Genomic DNA, 19,927 nt, shown 5'->3' on the forward strand with positions numbered 1-19,927 from the left:
TTTCGGAACTATTCGTATAATATAGATACCGTTATTGTAAAAGGAAACTTGATTCTTAAATGGATGGTAAACTAGATTTTGAGAATTTTCCACCGGTCCTTAAACTACGGCCACTGTAACTTCGTTGAATATGTAAAAGACATTCCATTGGCAGAACCAAACCTGATCACAGCTCTGAGGCTACTCACCTTCACGATACGTTCCTCTTCTTCAGCGTTCTTGATCTGCAGAAGATGTTGACTGATGTGCTGAAGCTGGGTGACGCCCCAGGAGGTCTTCCCGCCGAGCAGGCCTGAGCCGCGAGGGTCGTGGGCGTGGGAGGCGTGGTCCTTCATCATGTGCCAACACTAGGAAGTGGGGGAAAAGGGAGCGGGAGTTAAATTTACTGTCTGTATGTAAGTTTTACGCACGACGGGACGACCTATGAGCCGAAGTTACTGTGCTCAAAGGTTGTTCCGTTGTGTTCAAGGGTCGTCTCGTCCTGGTTAAGGGGTTATTTCAATAATCCAGCGAATTCTAGCATTAAATATATTATAAGACGTAGATGGTTGACTAAAACACTCCTGGAAAAGTACCGTTAATTGACTTTTCCGATAAGAATTTCCTATTTGACGTAAACATTTCTTTTACTGTCGTGCTTACGGTTGATAGCTAAGTCAGGCGACTCCATGATGATGTGTTTGCAGCTTACCTTATCAGAGTTGATGAACTGCGTAACGGCGTGAGCCTCGCGGGACAATATAGTCCTGTCCATCCGCCTCACCGCCCACGCCGACACTAACGGGTCACCCAGCACCGCCCACCGCCACCCGAGCCGCCCTGAACACACACACTTGACGTAAGTATTCAAGAATAAGGAGTTAGAAGTTTCCCTAAATTTCAAGGACTGTGGTACCCCAAACAAGCATTGATATAAATCCGGAAATAAATAGGTTTGTGGCTTCCTATATGTAAAAAAAAAAAAAAAATAAATAAACAATACTAATGATGATGTATGAAAGTTAATTGTAACTCATAGGCTTAATATCTATCTATCTATCTATCATTAAACATAAAATTCAGATATCCCCACCAATTACAGTGAAAGGATGGTGCATACAAAACTCTACGGTCTTATAGATCGAGTTTGACCTGTAAAAATGTGTGTGACAACCACCTATAGAAGTAACCAACCATGCACCAGAGCCCCAGGTGTGCAAATCCACATCCACGACATTTGCTCCACTTACAAAACGGCTAACAATGGACTCAGCAGCCACATGTAAGGCTGCACTGATCCACGCATCATCCTAGCACCACTTAATGCTTTGCCAACAACCTAATTTCCTTATTCTGTACTTTTCACATATGATACGAGTTCTGTGCCTCTGACTTTTCGCTTTATCAACCATTTTAGCAAACAATACACATTTGCTCTATCCATAATGATACATTCATGGTCAATGAACGTTTACATCATAACTACGGTTGTAAAGTGTGAAGCCTCCACCATGCATTATATATCAATATATTACCTGCTTCATCCGACAAGCTAATTGGCTGCGACAGGTTCCGGACGTCACAGAGATCGAGGTTATGATTGGCGCAGGCCAGGGAGCACAGGCCCGCACTATTCTGTGGCGTCACTCGCGTGTACAGTCTCAACACCCAGCCTTTGTACACCTCCTGCAGGGAAAGACATTGTGCTGCAATGCGTTATTAGTTACGATATGAAGAGCTTTTATTATCAGCTTGTATTAATCATGTCAAAAGAGGAACTGCACATCAATAGTTCTCGCATGAATAAGTGTGCCGTTAACTTTACAGTAAAAAGGAATTGTCTGTAAATGAGTCTTTATTTAGTATCTCAAAATTGTGCCATTACACTTATTCTAATGAAGCTACCTGTGCAGTATAACCTCCCATGGACCTAAAGATTTTGTATAACGCTTTTATGTTTACCTTTACGCTGTAAAACACTGAAACATACACCCGACTCCTGTAGCAGAAAAACTGAATCTCAGTCCTCTAGAATTTGTTTCCCTTTAAGTTATACCTGACGTTTTATAACTTATTTAAAACATTCATTATAAATCTAATGCATTAAAGGACGTGTTCTCCTGACAGCAATGAAATGCATACTTCGTGTTTTACAGCAATTAACTTAGATACCATTTATTCAGAGAATTTTAAATGATGTTTATAATTAATCCGCTAAACTCGAAGATACGACCCATCATACCATATATATGATGTCAATTATTAAAAGAAAATATAAGCAACACTATTCCTTTTCCCCGTCAAGAAGAAATTACCCCTGACTTGTTTTGATGGTACTTACACTGACTTGCGTGATGGTGGCGTTGAGAGCGGCGAGTTCCGCCGAGTTCATATCGTCGCTGGAGACGGATATGACATGTTGCCGAGGCCCCCTGAGCGTTGCCTGGTCTGAGCACGTGGAGTTGCCGAAGTATTCCTGCATGAAGGACACATGTCCTTCTGTGTCAAGCGCCACGAAGTCTGCGCACCTGCAGTGGGAAGGGATGGAGAGGGTCTGAAACACCTGCAAGTGACGTTAACTGGCTATCAAAACACCTGCAGCAGGTTAGTCAGCTATTATAAAGGCTACAAGAGTGTTTGGAATAATTGTAGGAGGAGCAGTCATTGCTGAGAAGTTACTGAGGAGCCATGTATGTAAACATAGGCAGCTTATGTCTCCCGCATTTCAGTGCAGGTGTAAGGTATGTACACCTGGTGCACATCTGAGGAGCGTACATACGTGTCGTGCAGTACGAGGAGCCTCCGGGTGCAGGCGCAGGTGGGGTGAGAAACAAGAATAGGTCGCCATGATGCGCAGCCGTCAAGCTCCACGGGAGGTGGTGGACACCGATGATTTCTGCCAAATGGAAGGATATTGGATTACTTTTCCTTTGCTATATGCACGCCACAGCCATGAACTGCTTATGGTATATTTTCAGCTAAACGGCCAATTAAAACAGCCCATATCGTTTGTTAACCTGAAGACTATTTACCAGCTCATCTTACGGTTTGGGCAAAACATAACATCACTCGACAAACATTTGTGTTTGACGTATACATTCATAATGGCGATTGGGCAAATTGAAAAGCTGGACTGAGGGCCTCGTATATTCAAATGATACACACTGGACAGGTTACATCAGTGACCAGACTTATCGGCACCTTAGTTTATTTTACAACTGTATAATACTTTATATCACATTCAAATTTACATTAGTGTATATAAAAACATAGTTGTACAACTTAAGTCAGTTTGTATAGATTTGTAATGTAAACATCAGCATGTTTATAATAGGTGCGCAGCTCTTTAGTTAACATAGCTCATCACCTATGCGTATATGATTAGAGAGCTTAAAGCTGTATAGTCGCCTACATTATATACAACTATATAATAGACCATACTCAGCAATATGTATAAGTTTTTAACCAGCATTACGTTACTCCAAGCTACGTAGCAGTCCAAGTTCATCATACGTGTGCATATATCAGTCTACAAACACACACACACACAAAGCATACATAAGTTTAAGAAATATGATAGAAGAGAATATAAGAGCTGGGGACAAACGAGTGTAAAAACTCCTTCCCCTTACAGTACAAATGGGTAATTGCAAATAAGTCAGCCACAAATAGGTAATTAGACACTGACAACTACCTATGGGCTTCATGGTCAGGGAGGAGGTAGTTTAGGGCGTCCTTGATGGCGAAGGTAACCAGGCACAGAAGACACACTCCGCACCATAGGGCGCTCCGCCACCGGCGCGACCAGATCCCACCCCGCCTGAAATTCGAAGCAGTCGACCGTCATTGGATCATCCCGCAGGACGCATCTTATACCCGCCTCCTCCTCTACGTACTGAGAGAACTTCCCGATATTATTAGCTTATCAAATTGATTCTTTGATAGCTTTAGTATTTTTACAGTCTCCCGAATGCCCTTAACTTCCCCAAATAATCCTTTCCTAGTTTTGATTGATATTTTGTGAACTACCGCTGCTAGATTTTAGTTTATCTTCAAGTTATTGGAAAAGTTAACGATCATCTCTAAGGTACCACGAAGGTAAGTCTTTCCTGGCGTTATCCCACGATTTTAGTAAAAGTTTAAAATGCTGTTCAACTTAATTATTTGTTAAGATTAACCTAACCTTAATTACCAGTACCTTGAAATAATTTGTGCTTTTTTCAGACCTACTTAATTCATCCCTTCGGCATCATATATATATATATATATATATATATATATATATATATATATATATATATATATATATATATATATATATATATATATATATTACCATGCTTCGAGACTACAGTCTCGTCAAAGAACTTATTACTACAAATGAGTCTACACTTCCCTTCTCCTGGAAGTAGCGCAGCCTTGGGTTTCAGGAGCATTTAAAGCGAGAGCGTAAGTAACACCAGGACTCTGAGAAATTGGTTGTGGGTTAATTGGTCAATTATACATGGGCAAATAAGATATCCCAAAACTCCTTCCTAAAAGCCAAGAGCACCTTTTTTCAGTGGGTCCTGCCGCCCAAGTTTACGTTATACTCAGTAGCTGTATAATGTACTCCCATGGAGCAAAAAATCTCTTAGACGAGCTCATATCCTTGTTTCGTCAGCTGATGATCATACTACTGCTTCGGTAAAGACTTAACTTCAGTCACGGTGAAATGCCAATCGGGTGTATAATCTATACTCCCCTGAATTTCCATAATAAGCACACCCCAGAGTAGATCATGCATATCTACTTCCCCGGTCTATATTGCTTAATATGTACCCCCTCAAAATAAGTACTTCCCCGGTGGGCATTACAATAATCATATTCATGGAGTGTTTGTTTATACTCGTATGACAAAGTTAACACGTCAGTGCAAAAAGATAACTTTCTCTGTTATTTTCAATATATATTACATATTGGGATGATTTGATACCATTAATTTGTCGTATTTGGCATCACTCAAAAATGATCAGTGGCAACTGTGTGTGTGTGTGAGTATGTATGTGTGTGTTTGTGTATGATGGTGTCGCCAGCCAGCCCGTAGTGTTTGGCTGGGTTTGTTGGCTGTGTGCCACCTCCTCTGATATAAATATCTATTAAGTCTTTTTGTGAAGTGGTTTGTGCCAGTGTTTTGTTGACTTAGCAATATTTTGTGGATGTGAAAATTCATTCAGCTGAAGAATCAAGATATCTCGAGCATGAATGTAATGTGATGAGAATTTTTCGTTCAGACTTTATTATTTCTGTTCAAGCCAACAACCTTATCCTCGTGGTTTCATGAAAAAATGTAAGAAGACCAATCTTTATTATGCACGAAGACCACTCTGCTTTTATAATAAGTTTTGTGATGACAGAAAACATAGTAATGGAGAAGCGATAAAGGTAAGTGCAATCGTTGAATTGTTTACAATTCAGAGGAATCATCTGGGAGATTTCATGTGTTAAATTGTAATACAAGTTGAATATATTTAGTGACGTTTCGTGCATGATTAATGATAAAATCTATTTGCATATAGTTCATAGTAGGTTTCATTGACAGGTGCGTGTCTATTGTCAAAATTTTTTCTCTGGGAGAGGAATTGATAAAAGCTTTTGCGACGTTATTGTAATGGGTTTATGAAAAGCTGATGCATTAGATTCTTTTTATTTTTTGCATATTTCTGTTGGTGCAAATTCTGTGGTGCCAAAATGTCAGTGGTCTCATCAATGGGCCCAACGTACGGTGAAAGTTTATGCAGACTTTGAATCACCATCTAACAATTGAATAAGCTGTTACGATTGTTTTCGGTTGGTGGATGTTGTAGCCTGACTTTGACGGCGTTAATGACCCTGGTATATGATAGGCTTAAAGCCCACACGGCCAAACACGAAAAGTTGGGGGCAGAAAAAGTATCTCGATGCGTGTCTGGTGTTGTAAGGGAAACGTAGTTGCCATCAATACTAATCAATGAGACGTGTTACTGGCGATTCATTGAAGGCGATGTGACTATGTGGGTTGCTGTACCCAGTGCCAGAAAATCAAGCAAAATGGTTATGACTACCGTCTGGATGTAGCTGCCAACTCCAATGAATTTTTGAATGAAGATGGTAATAATACTTTGGTCCCATGATAAATACGGACAAGACAGCAACTGAATGTGAACAGATTTTCTTCTTTTGCTATTTCGTGAGTCCATGCAGTGAAAACAAGAAAATGACCAGCCCAGTACAAGAGAGATTGAGTTAATGAACAAACATGCACACGGGTATTGGTTATCAGTACTTATGATTTTAAGGTTACCTAGATAAGAAAAGAGATGACCCTCTCTTTATTTAGCTGTAATTCACACACTCGCTGGGTCAGTGTTGTCTTAGGATGTTGTCATATGCTCCGATGTTCAAACACTGGGAGTAGGGAGGGTGCGCATATGTATAATAGTAACTGGGGAAGTGCAGATTATTATAATGATTTACCGGTGGATAAAAAATCTGGGGGAGTCAGCGAACTACATCCACCCCCAAATCCATGCCCAAGACTCGTGACGAATATACAGCGTGAATGACACTCGACCAAAGGAAGAAATGACTATTGGCAGTGATGATGTGTTGCAAGTTTTCAACTCACCTCATGATCTGTAGTATCGGAAGCCTGACCCAGAGGAGTTCAACGGCTCAAAGGTTTAAGTCGGAGCGCTGGCTTCAACTTGTTGTTCAAATGCTTTTAGGTGCCGATGTTTCTTGTTTGAATACTTGAAGAGAAAAGAAATATAGATCTACAACAGACTTATGTTCTGGACCACTTTAGTGTAGAGCAGTGGAAGTTTCTGAACCAGGAATGATTAAGATATGATCACCTGAATCTTGGCGGTGGAGAGCTTACTTTGTACGAAGCACCCGAACCTTCTGCTTCAAACCACTCGATTGTAACTGAATCTCATACCTTGTCAGTGTTTAACTCATCTTTCGCACTCCAGAAAGATCTTCCTATGGAACGTTATGATGTTTGGATATGACACTAAATCTTCCTTTGTGTAGTCATGATTTTAAAAGTAATGGATGATAGCTTGGCAGCCGAAACTGGTTGACATTTTGTTCAAAATTTCTCCAGAGTCCCGACATAAATTTCAGATCACTCGACTCTTCGTCACAACATATTACTTTACGTTCGTTTCCGTTATTCGCATCTCAAAGTTATAAATATATTTCAGGCTAGATACAGTTCACCATTTTGAAATCTTCATATACTGAAGGTTGAATGCGGTGGCTATAGATCGTTACATAAATGAGGTGCTATGTTGTTAAAGTACACTTATAGAATAAAATATTTCTATAAACATCAGAGGAAGGAGAGCAAAGCAGCCGGAGGGTACTATGCGAGCGAGTTCGATGTTCAAGATATTTACGAGTGTCACCAGCGATATGCTCACCTCGCTGAGGAACAGCTCAAGCGTTTTTGAGTAGAATCAGTGCGTGTGTTCGGCCGTCAACCTCTGACTTGCCGGACCTAATATCTTATTAGCAGGTCCTTTAGCCAGAGAGGAGGGCCCTTTGTAGGCAGTGGCCTGGATAGTGTATTCCGTCAGGGGGCCCTTGTTTAAGTTACTCGGACCCTTGTTTATCCCTGAGGGCCCTGTCTGTCTCTCGGCAGGGCCGAGGTTGATTTCCGCTGGACCTTTGCAAAGTCGACTCGGCCCTTTCGTTATCTCGCTTGGGCCTTTGTTGATATTACCCGGGCCTTTATTCAGGGAAGCCGGGCCCTTGTTTAGGTTCCCAGGACCCTTCTGGTGTCCCCCAGGTCCGTGGTGGAGCAGGGAAGGTCCCAAGTTTAACCCAGAGGGCCCCTTGCTCAGCACCAAAGACCGTCGTCGAGGTTGTGGATGTACCTCCTTAGATGTTGCCTCCTCGGTGGCTACGCTGCTGAAGCTGAAGGATCGAACTCGGTCGACGCACTGTTCGACACCCTGAACCTCCTGGCTGAAACCCTCGGTTCTCTCCTCTGACGGCGGCGCCGTAGAAGGTGCATTCTCAGACTCAACGGCTTCTTTATCTTCTTTTTCTTCTTCTTCTTCCTCTTCTTCGTCTTCTTCTTCAGCAGGAGTTAAGACACTTCGAAGGAGACTGTTTATATCTTTAAATGAGTCGTTGTTATTCTCTTCTGACTCGGATTGTTTAGCTTTGGCGTCTTGTTCCTCTTGTAGTTGTTGTTGTTTTTTGAGTTGTTCTTCCCTTAGCTTTAGTTGTTCTTCTATCTGCTTCTCTTTTTCCAGCTCCTGCTGTACTTGTTCATTGAACTTTTCCTGTTCCTGTTGTAACTGCTGAAACTGTTGCTGCAGCTGCCCGAACTGCTGTTGGACTTGATGTCCCTGATGGTTGAATGACTGCTGCTGCTGCGCGTGGTGATACTGCAGCTGCTGCTGCTGCAACTGGTGCTGTTGTCGCAGCTGCTGCTGTACCTGTTGCTGCTGATGTACCAGCTGCTGATAAGGGATATTGTGTCTTTGATGCTGAAGGAATTTTTGTTGTTGTTTCAGCAAGCTACCGAACTGTACTTGCTGCTGCCCGACCAGGTTCTTCTTCTGCTGCTGTTGCTGCTGTTGTAGCAGCTGCTGCTGATACTGTAGCTGCTGCTGTTGCTGCAGTAGTCGTTCCTGCTCTTGTTGTAGCTGCTGCTGTCGTTGGTGCAGCTGTTGCTGTTTTTGCTGCTGCTGTTGCCGCTGTTGCTGCTGCTGTTGGTGCCAGTGGCGCTTTGTGGCCTCCGGGTCTAGGCTGCTGTCCTCAGCGGACACGGCACCCTGCAGGTACAACACCACATCTCCGAAGTCAGCTTTGCCCGTGGGAGTTTTTGTGGCGTCTTGGAGCACCTTCTGCCTCTGTCTCGCGGCCTTGATAGTGTTGAAGAACACGCTTCCCGTCGGCGTCTGCGACCGCGACTGAGGCGAGAGGGAGCGAGACGCGCCTTTGGTACGGGGTAAGGCACCAGGGGGACGAGGAGATACGGAGCGGGAGGTTCCCGGCGCTGAGGAATGGATAGGATGAGCCACCGTCGGGTAGCGACCCGCCACCCAGACGGTCCGCGGTACCCACGGGTCCTCAGACTTCGAAGTTGACGTCGAAGTCCTCCTCGCCCCTCGAGGCTGGCGGTGCCGACCCTGTCTGGCACGGTCCTCGGATCCACTCATTAATACACAGCTCGCCCGCTACTCCTATCTGAAAATAAGCAAGAAATGACTTTAAGAAGTCTACACGCATTTGTGAATGCGAGTGTAAACCATGTTAACTGCAAGGGTAAGTGAAAATCTTTGAAAAAAAAAAAAGGTAAATTTTGAAGCTGCGAATAATTTTTTTAAATATTGGCAAAAGGATTTTTTGGCAGATTTTTGTATGTCATTTATGGGTGAAGACATGCTTACATATCTGTTTTGAAAGTAACTTTGTCACTTGATTTATGGTGCGTGTATTTGTGTAAACGTGTTTCCCGTTTGTGTAGAGTTTTGACAACGAACAGGATCCAATGTAACCTGAGTGAATATGTACGAAATATTATGAAAACAAAGTAATAAAAGCAAGCTTTACTCACAATCTTTAAAGACCATTAAAAAAAAGATGGAAAAGCTTATAATCTAAACCGATAACGGTAATTAAACGCGACCTTAGAACAGCTATCAGTACAAAGGTAAACGCATCAACTAGGCAAGAAGATTCAGACACGACGCTTAGGAATTTAAAACGGCATTGATACGCTCTACCGCCTACGTTTCACTCATATATTTCTACTGTCATTTGTACTTTCAGTGACCTCACCACCTGCTTGGTTAGACTACCTCCGTACTTGAAAACTTCTTTGCTCAATACCATACAACTGTGTTCGAGCGATCCCTCGCCTGAACCTTTTCGGCAGACATAAGTTCTGAAACCTTAGGAATGAAATATCATTGGCCATATGCCTAGTAAGAGTGTATGTGGTCTTAGAATTACCTTTTACCCCCTAAAGAAGGTGTTGAAGATTTTTCGGTTGGTGGATGTAACTTAACGTTGACGGCCTTAATTACCCTAGCAGTTGACAGGCTTTTTAAAGCCCAGTTAACCAACCAGTCAATGAATTATTCCCACCCTGTATACATAAGCAGCATATCTAAGAGGTTTTCAGCTCATTTTCCTCACTAGTGAGCTTAATTCGTATAATTAAGATGTGTATCTATTGACATCGAAATGCAAGCTTTTTTTATGGGATTATGAAACGTTTTTATAAAGACAGAACCTAATACTCTTCGGGTAGCATTCCTATGGGTATTTATAAACGCTGCAACGAGTGTTCAAGATGTTACAGCAAAGGCATACCACAGGTGTCTGGAGTCGAAAAATACAAAACACATTACAGCTCCCAACAGCTAACAGGCGTTACGATAACCGTTGCTTATCACCGGACGATAGTTAAGTAGTGGCATCCAATTTAGATACATGGCGTAAATTACCTGTGGCAGTCGTCTCGGGCGGGCTGACTAGACACTAACCTAGCCAGCCAGCCAGCTGGGGGACGGGAAGGCCGCTCGCTTACCTCCCTCCCGGACACCGCCATTAATCGATAAGGCGGATTCTTTGGCCAGCCGCTTGCCTTAACGTGAGAAACGCTGCTCGCTTGATAACGCTGAAGGGAGGATCTTCAAAGTGAGAAGAAAAGACTTCAAAAAAACGGCATATTTCAGGAGACTGGATGAAAAAATATACGGTTTTATGAAGGAAAAATACTTTTGTTGCCGGACCCTTTGGTCTAGATGATGGGGAAATATATATATGCATTTTTCTCGACTAGTAATTAAGAAGAACGAGTTTTGGGGACTCGAAGACTTTAAAAGGGTTTCCTTGCTGGACTTCATGGTTAGCAACAGATAAAAACCACTGAGCGAGAATTCCGCACGACACGTCAATGTATACAAAATGCAATGCTGCCAGCGTCAGTGTTCTGTAGCATCGGCCACGTCTACGTAGTAGCCAGGCACGAAGCCGACTCTTCCATGACGACCCGTCGTTCTCTGGGTTCCTACTGCCATGCAAACGTGAATTCCTCATGAAATATTAATGTATGAAGGACGCCGACATCTAACAGGGGAAGAGAAGCACCTAGACATACTAATGTAAACCGATAAATACTATCGTATACCAGTAAATAGTAATGTAAACCGGTAAATACTAATGTAAACCAGTAAATACTAATGTAAACCTGTAAATACTAACCTAAATCAGTAAACATTAATGTAAACTAAAAGAATACTGAAAGGAAATGAGGAGCACAATTGTGGAGAAAATGTAGTTGATAAACAGCTGCCTACATTGATACTTTCGTAAAAGTTCAACCATGTTATAACTATAAATAGCTGATATTGTATGATACAATGAATCGTCATATTTTTGTAGCTAGCAGTTGTGAAATATATATATATATATATATATATATATATATATATATATATATATATATATATATATATATATATATATCAGAAACAACTTAAAGGAAGCTGTTTCTCCTGAATGTTTTTTGTTCCACGCATGTTCCTGATTTATATAGATCAAACTCTGGCATTATTTTAAACATTAAGGATTTCTCAGTGTGTTTGTTTTGTGGCTGATTGATTACCGGTACTACTTTTCAATTGATTCATCATATTACTTGAATAATCAGCAAAGCAGCGTTTAGTATATCACCTTAAACTTGTAAGACAAGTAACGTTCCTCATACGATGATTTACTTAATCACACGCCTCATGCGCTTGGAATTGTAGTAAGGTACCTTCATACCAGACAGGGTCTAACGAGGCCATTTGGAAAATTTAACGCGACATGAAAATTTATTTTAACACCAAAATATAACATGGATAACCTCATCAAATACCCTTAAACTGGTAAAGAATTATGATCATTGTTATTATTATTATTATTATTATCATTATTATTAATATTATTATTATTATTATTATTATTATTATTATTATTATTATTATTATTAAACATGAAACTTTCTGTTGCATAGTTAAATCTAAGGAAATTGATAAGTGCTATGTTACGTTTAAGGATCAGGATTATATATGAAGATAACAATTACCTTCACAGTATGAAAAAACTTCATATCAATAACTTAGTGTTGTGCCTAAGTTCTGATTGGACCAATAAAGTTTCGAATTATTAAGATTCTGATAACTGTGTGCATTGATCACTTTTTTGAAGTATGTTCAGTATAATTACTGATATAATAAAAACGAATATATATACAAGATAGAATCAATCATGACAAAAATATATAAAGCATTTATAAAATCAAATGTACTTGAAAAAGCAAGTCTAATACCAAAATGATAAAACGCGATAGTTCACTTAGTCTCATTAGTGCCAAGTTAGTCTTTATTTTTTCTTTTGCACATGTATAGAGAGATTCTAACTGTCATAACAGAAATCTGATGTCATATAGTATTCAAGACCAACAATGGATTCCGTGAGTGGACGAACAGTGGAGTCCATTAGTGGTTTAAGTTCAAAAACAGGAACTCTGAAATTTCCCTGCAGTTGTCAGTCGTATAAAGATATTCCTGTATGATATTTAAGTCTCTGGGCAACCTGGCTGCTCTAGTAGGCTCGTATCTTTCAACACAAAGGTCGAGGTCACGCATGGGAGGTAGGACCACCCTATTACGTGTGAGGCGATCAAGAGAATTTCAGATGTGAAGCATGTTACGCCACAGACATAGCGATGAGAATGGTTGAGGCTTTAGCCACAGACCAGGGAACACCTGAGCTGGATGCTCGCGAAAATGCATGTAAACTATTGTGGTTTTAGATAGTAAGGAACCTATGATTTTGATTTATTATTTTGGTATTAAACCTGTTCTTTTCAAAGTAGTTTTACGGTACATCTTTGAGCTATGGTTGATTTTAGGCTTGTATACCGAGGTTTAAACTATATTGCTTATTTCTATGCTATGTTTTCTATAGTCAGGCAGGGGTTGCAATGTTTATAACTCGGTTGTTGATCTTGTACTCGGAAGGCTCTAAACGTTGCCAAGATTTTTTTTCAAAGTTCCCATGTTGTTGATGTATATATCCTGACACCGCTGCCTGGGGAAGGTATTGCCACACTGAGCTGCTCCAAGGACATTCACAACATGGTTTCGGTACCTCTGGCAAGTATGGCTCGTGCTCCTTATTTCTCCCTACTCTATTCGATGACTTGGAGGGGAAGTAGCCTAGCCATTCATTGTCATTGGTATTTCCGGTGCATTTCAGCAGCAGTAAAATCTATATATTCTTTCTTTCTTGGTAACGTTGTTGTTTTTTCTTTCAAATGAATAGTACCTTTAACACGCCGCCAAAACCACCGCCCGGCATGTTGTGTGAACTAAGAGAACCCATAGTAGTTTCCTGAAACCCATGTGTCAGCCTACGGTTCCTATAGTTACCAACTTTACTTTCATCTTATCAAATGTATGTATCATGAGAGTCAATAAATACATTAATAAACTTAATATCGCACCATTAAAAGAACCTCTTTGAAATCTACATTCACTTATAGATGGGGTTAAGTAAATTCTGCAGGTTATATAGTTCAATTTTCGACTTAGCCTACAAATTCTCGACACTGTTCGTATACTTTCCTCTTAAACTACCATCGCCTCACTCTCGAGAACCCTCCAGCAACTCCTCCCTATATTGAATTTCCGAAAGTAGGTCTTCCAATCAACAGCGTAGAAAGATATTCTTTCTTATTTCATTCTTGTCGTTTGGATTTGGACTTACAGCGTCGCCAATGGAGGGGGGACAGTGTAGGGTGGATATCACGGCAGAGACGTCAGTACAGAAGAGATATGATAGAAATGGGGGAAATACAAACAACATTAGGAACGAAGCAGAATGGAACAGAAACGAATCATCTTAAAATCGGATTTTCTTTCCTACTTTGTTCTGCCGAACTGGTACAATAAACTTGATTACACGACATTGCTGTCTTCTCTATTTATTTACGTGGTTGATTAATACGTCATATTACTCACTCTCCGTTTGATGATTATCTGAGGTTAGGAAATTCGTAAAGACTAACTGGAGTCTATATTATAAATAACATTTTGTTATCTTGCAGAAACTGTTGCTGTCTTTTGCACAGTAAACCATGCGTGTCTGTGTCTGTCTGTCTATCAGTTTACTGCTTGTTTATATGTGATATATGCAAGGAAAATATGTACTTTCATCTTTCAAATAACTGCCTCTGCCATCTAACATGACTGGAATCAATTCCTTCATATTTGTCAAAAATATCAACAACATCCAAGAGACGTACGATATATATATATATATATATATAAAACCATCGTAAAGAGACTGTCATTGCTGATCTGCATTACAAGCACCACTTCACAAACACCAATAGGCTACAACATTCAGGCATCTCGCTACAACACATCATGCATAAAGGAACGACTGTCATGCACATCAACACATATCAACTTTCATGCACATATAACATCTGCATCTCCTTAGACAAGAACGTAACTATTTCAAGATTAAACACATTCGTCTTACCTCTGACTGACGGGGGGGGCGGGATTAAACGTAAATATGACAAACTGTGACAGTGATCGGCATTGTGTTGAGCGTCTCATGCGACATTCATTCACAACATCAACAAAACAGGGCGGCCACTTCCCGCATGCAAGCGCTACTCCCGGATGCCACATAACGCGGATCAAAAACGCTTAAAATTGCACTTCTGTGTTTTACGTTATACTTCGTGTGAGAATTTTCTCTTAATTTGTATGACTTTCATGTTCTCTCGTTGGATGTGATTTCCCGTATACTTATCACTGATACTGAACAAAGTGAAATGTGTAAATATAGATTTCTAATATACATATTATTTCGCCTTAGTGGAACAGGAAAGCAAGAATTGCCATGAATTTATAAAATGATGTTATTTGGAGTTGCTGAAACACTGAAAATGGACGCATAGAGTTTTCTGCATGTCCCTATTGCTCACGATTGCTTTCTGATGGAAAAATTTGCATATCTTTATGAAAGTGAATGTGTTAACGTGATGAGTAGGTGTTTTTCACTCAAGGCTCATTTCTTTACCTCATTTGTATTACATTTTTCACACTTGTTAATGTAATCTCTTACTTCATATGTTCCATTTACCATTATTTTCCATACAATTACTCTACTCAAATATTTCATTACTTTATACGTCTTAGTTTCAGTTTCTTGTGTTTTATCGGCACCAATAGGGTGATTTGATGATAGCCAGGTCACCCCCTGACCTCCCATTGTCTATGTGAGCAAGTCTACGGCTGATATCCTATCATCAACTCTTTTTAGTTCACGCTTTGCCCGCCGCTGGACTTTAGCTGGAGTATCTTATGCTTGTTAATATAGGGAGACATAATTGAAGACTCTATAATGAAGATATGAATGTCTGGAAACCTTCCTTGTTCTTGTATTTCGTTGTGATTCTGACGCCGATCATCATTAAGTCTATCCCTTAATTTCTCGCGCAAGTGGATTCCTCTGCCTTCTGCAAGGAGGAAGTACTCGTTCTCCGAGTCTGGTTCCTCTGTTCCCGACGCGCCATAACCTTCGTGTGTGTTTGGTTAAACATCCATCTAACTAATGATGACGCTTCTCCATTGTATCCTTGTAAGTAAAGTCGTTGTAATCATTAATACAACGGATTCTGATATCATTCGCAATCTAATTATGATTCCCTCTGGGAAGGCATTCGTGTACGTTAACAACAGCGGACCCAGAGAAGAGACCTGTGGGACACCAACAGTTATTCTAACCTGACAAGAAAAGGCACATGACATGTGCCCTGTGTTCTGGTCAAGTAAGTTTCAGTCAAAGAAAAACTGAACTCGCCTTAGACTATGTCTATGTGTGTGTGTGTGTGTGTGTGTGTGTGTGTGTGTGTGTGTGTGTGTGTGTGTGAGCAAATGATGTCTTTCTCCGAATGTTCCTGGCGCCACCTCTTACAAACTTCAATACTTCCTGTGTTGTGCCGTCATTTTCTTCATAAAACATCTTTGATTTCTTCGTTTTACACCGAGTAGTAGATTGGACCCATCTGGTTTTCTCACCTGGTATCTCTTTACAAACTCCCTCACCGAAGCCTTCATTGTGTGGTATGTAATTAAGAGTGGTCAGGTTGCGGTTTCTTGCAACCTCATGTATGTGTTCCCCAGGGTGAGGATCACGCGAAGTTTCCTCTCTTTTGTATCTCCTATTGTTGTCACGACTTGTATTTACGTGTTTGCGTATGTATGCTTGCTATTCACATATGACATTTCAGTGCAAAAACTTGAAAATAATGGGAGTGATTCATATCCTGCCGTATAGCCTAAATAATTGAGAGAAATTTAATATAATCAGAAAATGGCTTCGGTACAAACTTTCATGAAACTAAAAACGAATAATTTCGAATTAAGGGAGATACACTCGTCTTAGCGTCTGGAGAACACTCAGCTGCGGCGCATAAGACAAGGTCCTCCACTGTAATAATAATGTCAACACAGTACCAGTGACTAAACTTTCTCACAACGTTTCTTCTACGTCAGTATCCTGTGGGTGAACTGGAATGATGTGGTATACCGGGGTCGACGCGCTGTCAATGGACTGAACCAGGGCATGTGAAATGTCTGGGGTATACCATGGAAAGGTCTTGTGGGGCCTGGATGTAGATATGGAACTAGTTTCGGTGCATTACACATGACAGATAGAGACCTAGTGTGAATGAATGTGGCCTTTTTGTCTGTTTTCCTGGCGCTACCTTGCTGAAGCAGGGTGTAGCGATGCTGTATCCTGTGGGGCGGGGTGGCGCCGAATGGATGAAGGCAAGCAAATATGAATATGTACATGTGTATATATATGTCTGTGAATGTTCATGTATATGTTTTATGTACTGTATATATATATATATATATATATATATATATATATATATATATATATATATATATATATATATATAATTTTTCTTTTCATACTATTCGCCATTTCCCGCGTTAGCGAGGTAGCGTTAAGAACAGAGGACTGAGCCTTTGAGGGAATATCCTCACCTGGCCCCCTCCTCTGTTCCTGTGTGTGTGTACACGAGTGGATGGGCCATTTATATGCCCAAGGACCAGTTTCTTGAATGAGGAGCTAGCTTTACACCATGACCCCTGTTCCAGGAACTGCAGGTCTGTGGCTGCGCTCCTTCCAGTAGCAGGGAAACGAGGAACTTATTCTATTGAGTGAAAAATTCTTCGAACAGATTGTACTCCCGTTATTAACCGATTCAACATTGTCGAAGGTGACTTTTCACAGGCGTTTAACGAAGAGGCAGCGCCAGTCCAGGAACATCATGTAATCATACATGCCATTGGTGAGTGAGTAATGAGTGATTAATACAAAAAAAATAATCGAAATGCTTTTCATCTTTTTAATGTTATCCAACAGTTCGAAGATATACAATTTTTGGAATGATGGTGAATCAATAGCCTCTTGTATACTGCATAATAAACTCCCTTGTCGGTGACGTACACTAAAGAAGCTTATCATCATCAGCTTTAATAAGAGATGAATTTAAATTAATCGTGGTAATTATGTAAACAACAGGGCCCTAAATATACTGCGAGCAATGCAGACATTTGGTGTCACATGTTGAAGACGATCTATTCCGTAACCTAGCTAAGATCCGAGACTGAATTACGTGTTGCACCATCTTGCTTGCAAGTCCAAGGACGTGCAGTGATGTTAAACAAAGTAGTCACCATGGAAGAGTTAAATGTTGCACAAGAATGCAGAGGAACACATGAGAAAGCATCGGGGACGATCTTGCTCGTCTCGGACAACACCCGATCCTCAGTCACGTTCGGGTGGGCGTGGTCTGGGGATACGTGCTTATGATTGAGACAAACCAGAAAGTGTTTACAAGTAGCTATAAATGAATTTTTACTGTTCAAAATAGACTAGAGCCAATGAAATATGTAAAATTCAAATCTCTATATAAAAATATGGAAATGTTACTATCCACAGTCGATTTACGAGACCCTGGAATTTGGCAAACGACGAATCATTGTGAAATACTCCCATTGACATTCACTCTGTTGGCCTTTTATCTGATATATGGCATTTAAATTATGTTTATTTTCCTGATGAACACTTCGTTTGTGTATCACAACAAACTGTAACCTCGTCCAAACGAGTTCATTGCTACACTCCTGTGCCATTACCTGGGACGAGAATATCAAAACGACACAGACTAGTGCAGCACACACACACTAACAGGAAGAAGAATCAGCCCTTAGGCTGGGCGTGAAGGCGCCGGAGCTCTGTGGTGTGCGAGCAGCTGCCTTCCACGTCCTACCACTACGACAGTTATCGCCGCACTGCTGTACCCGGGCCCCGTCTCCCTGGCGCCTCCTACCCCACCCAGACCAACCAACACCCACATACACTACGCACCAGTACAGCCGTCCCTCACTATTATTCCATGTCCCTTAAGAGCGCACAGCCTCTGGATGGCTGTAGTAGTCATCCGTTGGCAAACACTTCAGTGAATAGGAAAGGAAATACCAGAACCACATGTCGTGACAATGAAAGCAAAAGACGCAGACTGACACAGAGGAGATATTCATTTTCAATGGGAGGAGGGGAACGTACTATACAGTCATCCTCCTTAATACCGATGCAACATAAAGGAAGAATGGGAGCGTAACGTCAAACGCACAATAGAGGAGCTGAGAATTGTAGGGTTCTCAGGAAATAGAAAAATACCGATACATCTCTGATCCACAAATATTGTAGACTCCTCACCATCGAAGTGCATTCCATACGTGTTTAATGAAGTTTCTACGGAGCTCCAGCAATGTCAGTGCTGAAAGCACTCACTGTTGCTTAATTACAATGATATGTGGAGGATTGGAACTAAAAATGACCAGAAAATGAAACTGCCAATTGGAGAATAATCAGCCATTTGTAAGGGCACATAGCAAGGCATATTTAGTCATTTTCCGCCGTCGATACGACGAAGTTCGACATGCAACTCATATTTCTTTCCACAGTGGTGTTTTTGACAGCTTAGTAAAGTCAGTGTCACCGTTGACCACTAACATTAAAACAGGTCAGAATATATATGAAACTGTAATTCTGTATCATTCGCAGTCAACTGGGGATGTAGTGGTTACTTATAACTGTTCCTACTCTAGTATCCTTGGTCCATTTTTTTTTTTTTTTTTTGTGTGTGTGTGTGTGTGTGTGTGTGTGTGTGTGTGTGTGTGTGTGTGTGTGTGTACGTAGAATATAGATTTGTTATTCTTCAATTGAGCTTTAGAATCCGTATTTCATTATAAAATCCCAGCATCGCATTTATGAGGTTCTGCAGCTGTAACACTGCGCTCTAGACAAGAGCAGGAAATGACGTAGTCCTTTGTGTAGAAATTCCCTGAAGGTGACTTTATGCGCGTGGTATAAGAGCGGAAACAGCTATTTAGAGTTTAATATTCACTGAATCACAGTTCATACATTAAACTTTTTTCTTTTTCTTAGCGCTGCGGGTTTCTATTTTCTTTTTTTTCTACCACTGTTATATGTATTAGTCACAACTATTGGTGTGGGTTTATGCCAGCTACGATAAACGTCTTACTTTCCCCATTTACAATTTCTTCAGCAGTTGCTTGCTAGTAGCGAAGTCCTCATTCCCCTGTTTAAGTTGTGATATATGTCCATTTGCCAGTTATTGGACTCCCATTCCGTTCCCCAATTACGAAAGGCTAGTTCCCTTTCCAGAGAGCGTGTTCACGCGTCATGCATTAGCTGCTGTGAATGAGTCTATGATAGGATGGCCCCAAATGAATGTTATGAAGTCCCATAACAATGAAACAAGATTGGTTGGGGATATTTAGGGTAT

General features: G+C 40.8%; 1 protein-coding gene across 5 annotated transcripts in view; it reads right to left on the minus strand.

Annotated features, from left to right (window-relative positions):
* Nucleotides 1-18,436, minus strand: part of LOC139747088 (uncharacterized) — a 23,127-nt gene extending 4,691 nt beyond the window's left edge. Inside the window, exons 1-8 of one of the 5 annotated variants that reach the window (XM_071658899.1) lie at nucleotides 18,252-18,412; nucleotides 6,626-9,207; nucleotides 3,674-3,799; nucleotides 2,759-2,875; nucleotides 2,321-2,507; nucleotides 1,515-1,665; nucleotides 692-819; nucleotides 189-347 (exon numbers count right to left, since the gene is read on the minus strand). In XM_071658899.1, coding sequence (XP_071515000.1) covers nucleotides 189-347; nucleotides 692-819; nucleotides 1,515-1,665; nucleotides 2,321-2,507; nucleotides 2,759-2,875; nucleotides 3,674-3,799; nucleotides 6,626-6,630 — 873 coding nt within the window. In that variant the 5' untranslated portion in view covers nucleotides 6,631-9,207; nucleotides 18,252-18,412. Of the gene's footprint in view, nucleotides 1-188; nucleotides 348-691; nucleotides 820-1,514; nucleotides 1,666-2,320; nucleotides 2,508-2,758; nucleotides 2,876-3,673; nucleotides 3,800-6,625; nucleotides 9,208-18,251 lie in introns of those variants that run through there. The other 4 variants (XM_071658900.1, XM_071658897.1, XM_071658896.1 and 1 more) reach the window with 4 other exon arrangements.
* Between the last annotated feature and the right edge of the window lie 1,491 nt (nucleotides 18,437-19,927).

This window comes from Panulirus ornatus, chromosome 67 (genome assembly GCF_036320965.1).
Source record: "Panulirus ornatus isolate Po-2019 chromosome 67, ASM3632096v1, whole genome shotgun sequence".
In the NCBI taxonomy this organism is placed as follows: domain Eukaryota; kingdom Metazoa; phylum Arthropoda; class Malacostraca; order Decapoda; family Palinuridae; genus Panulirus; species Panulirus ornatus.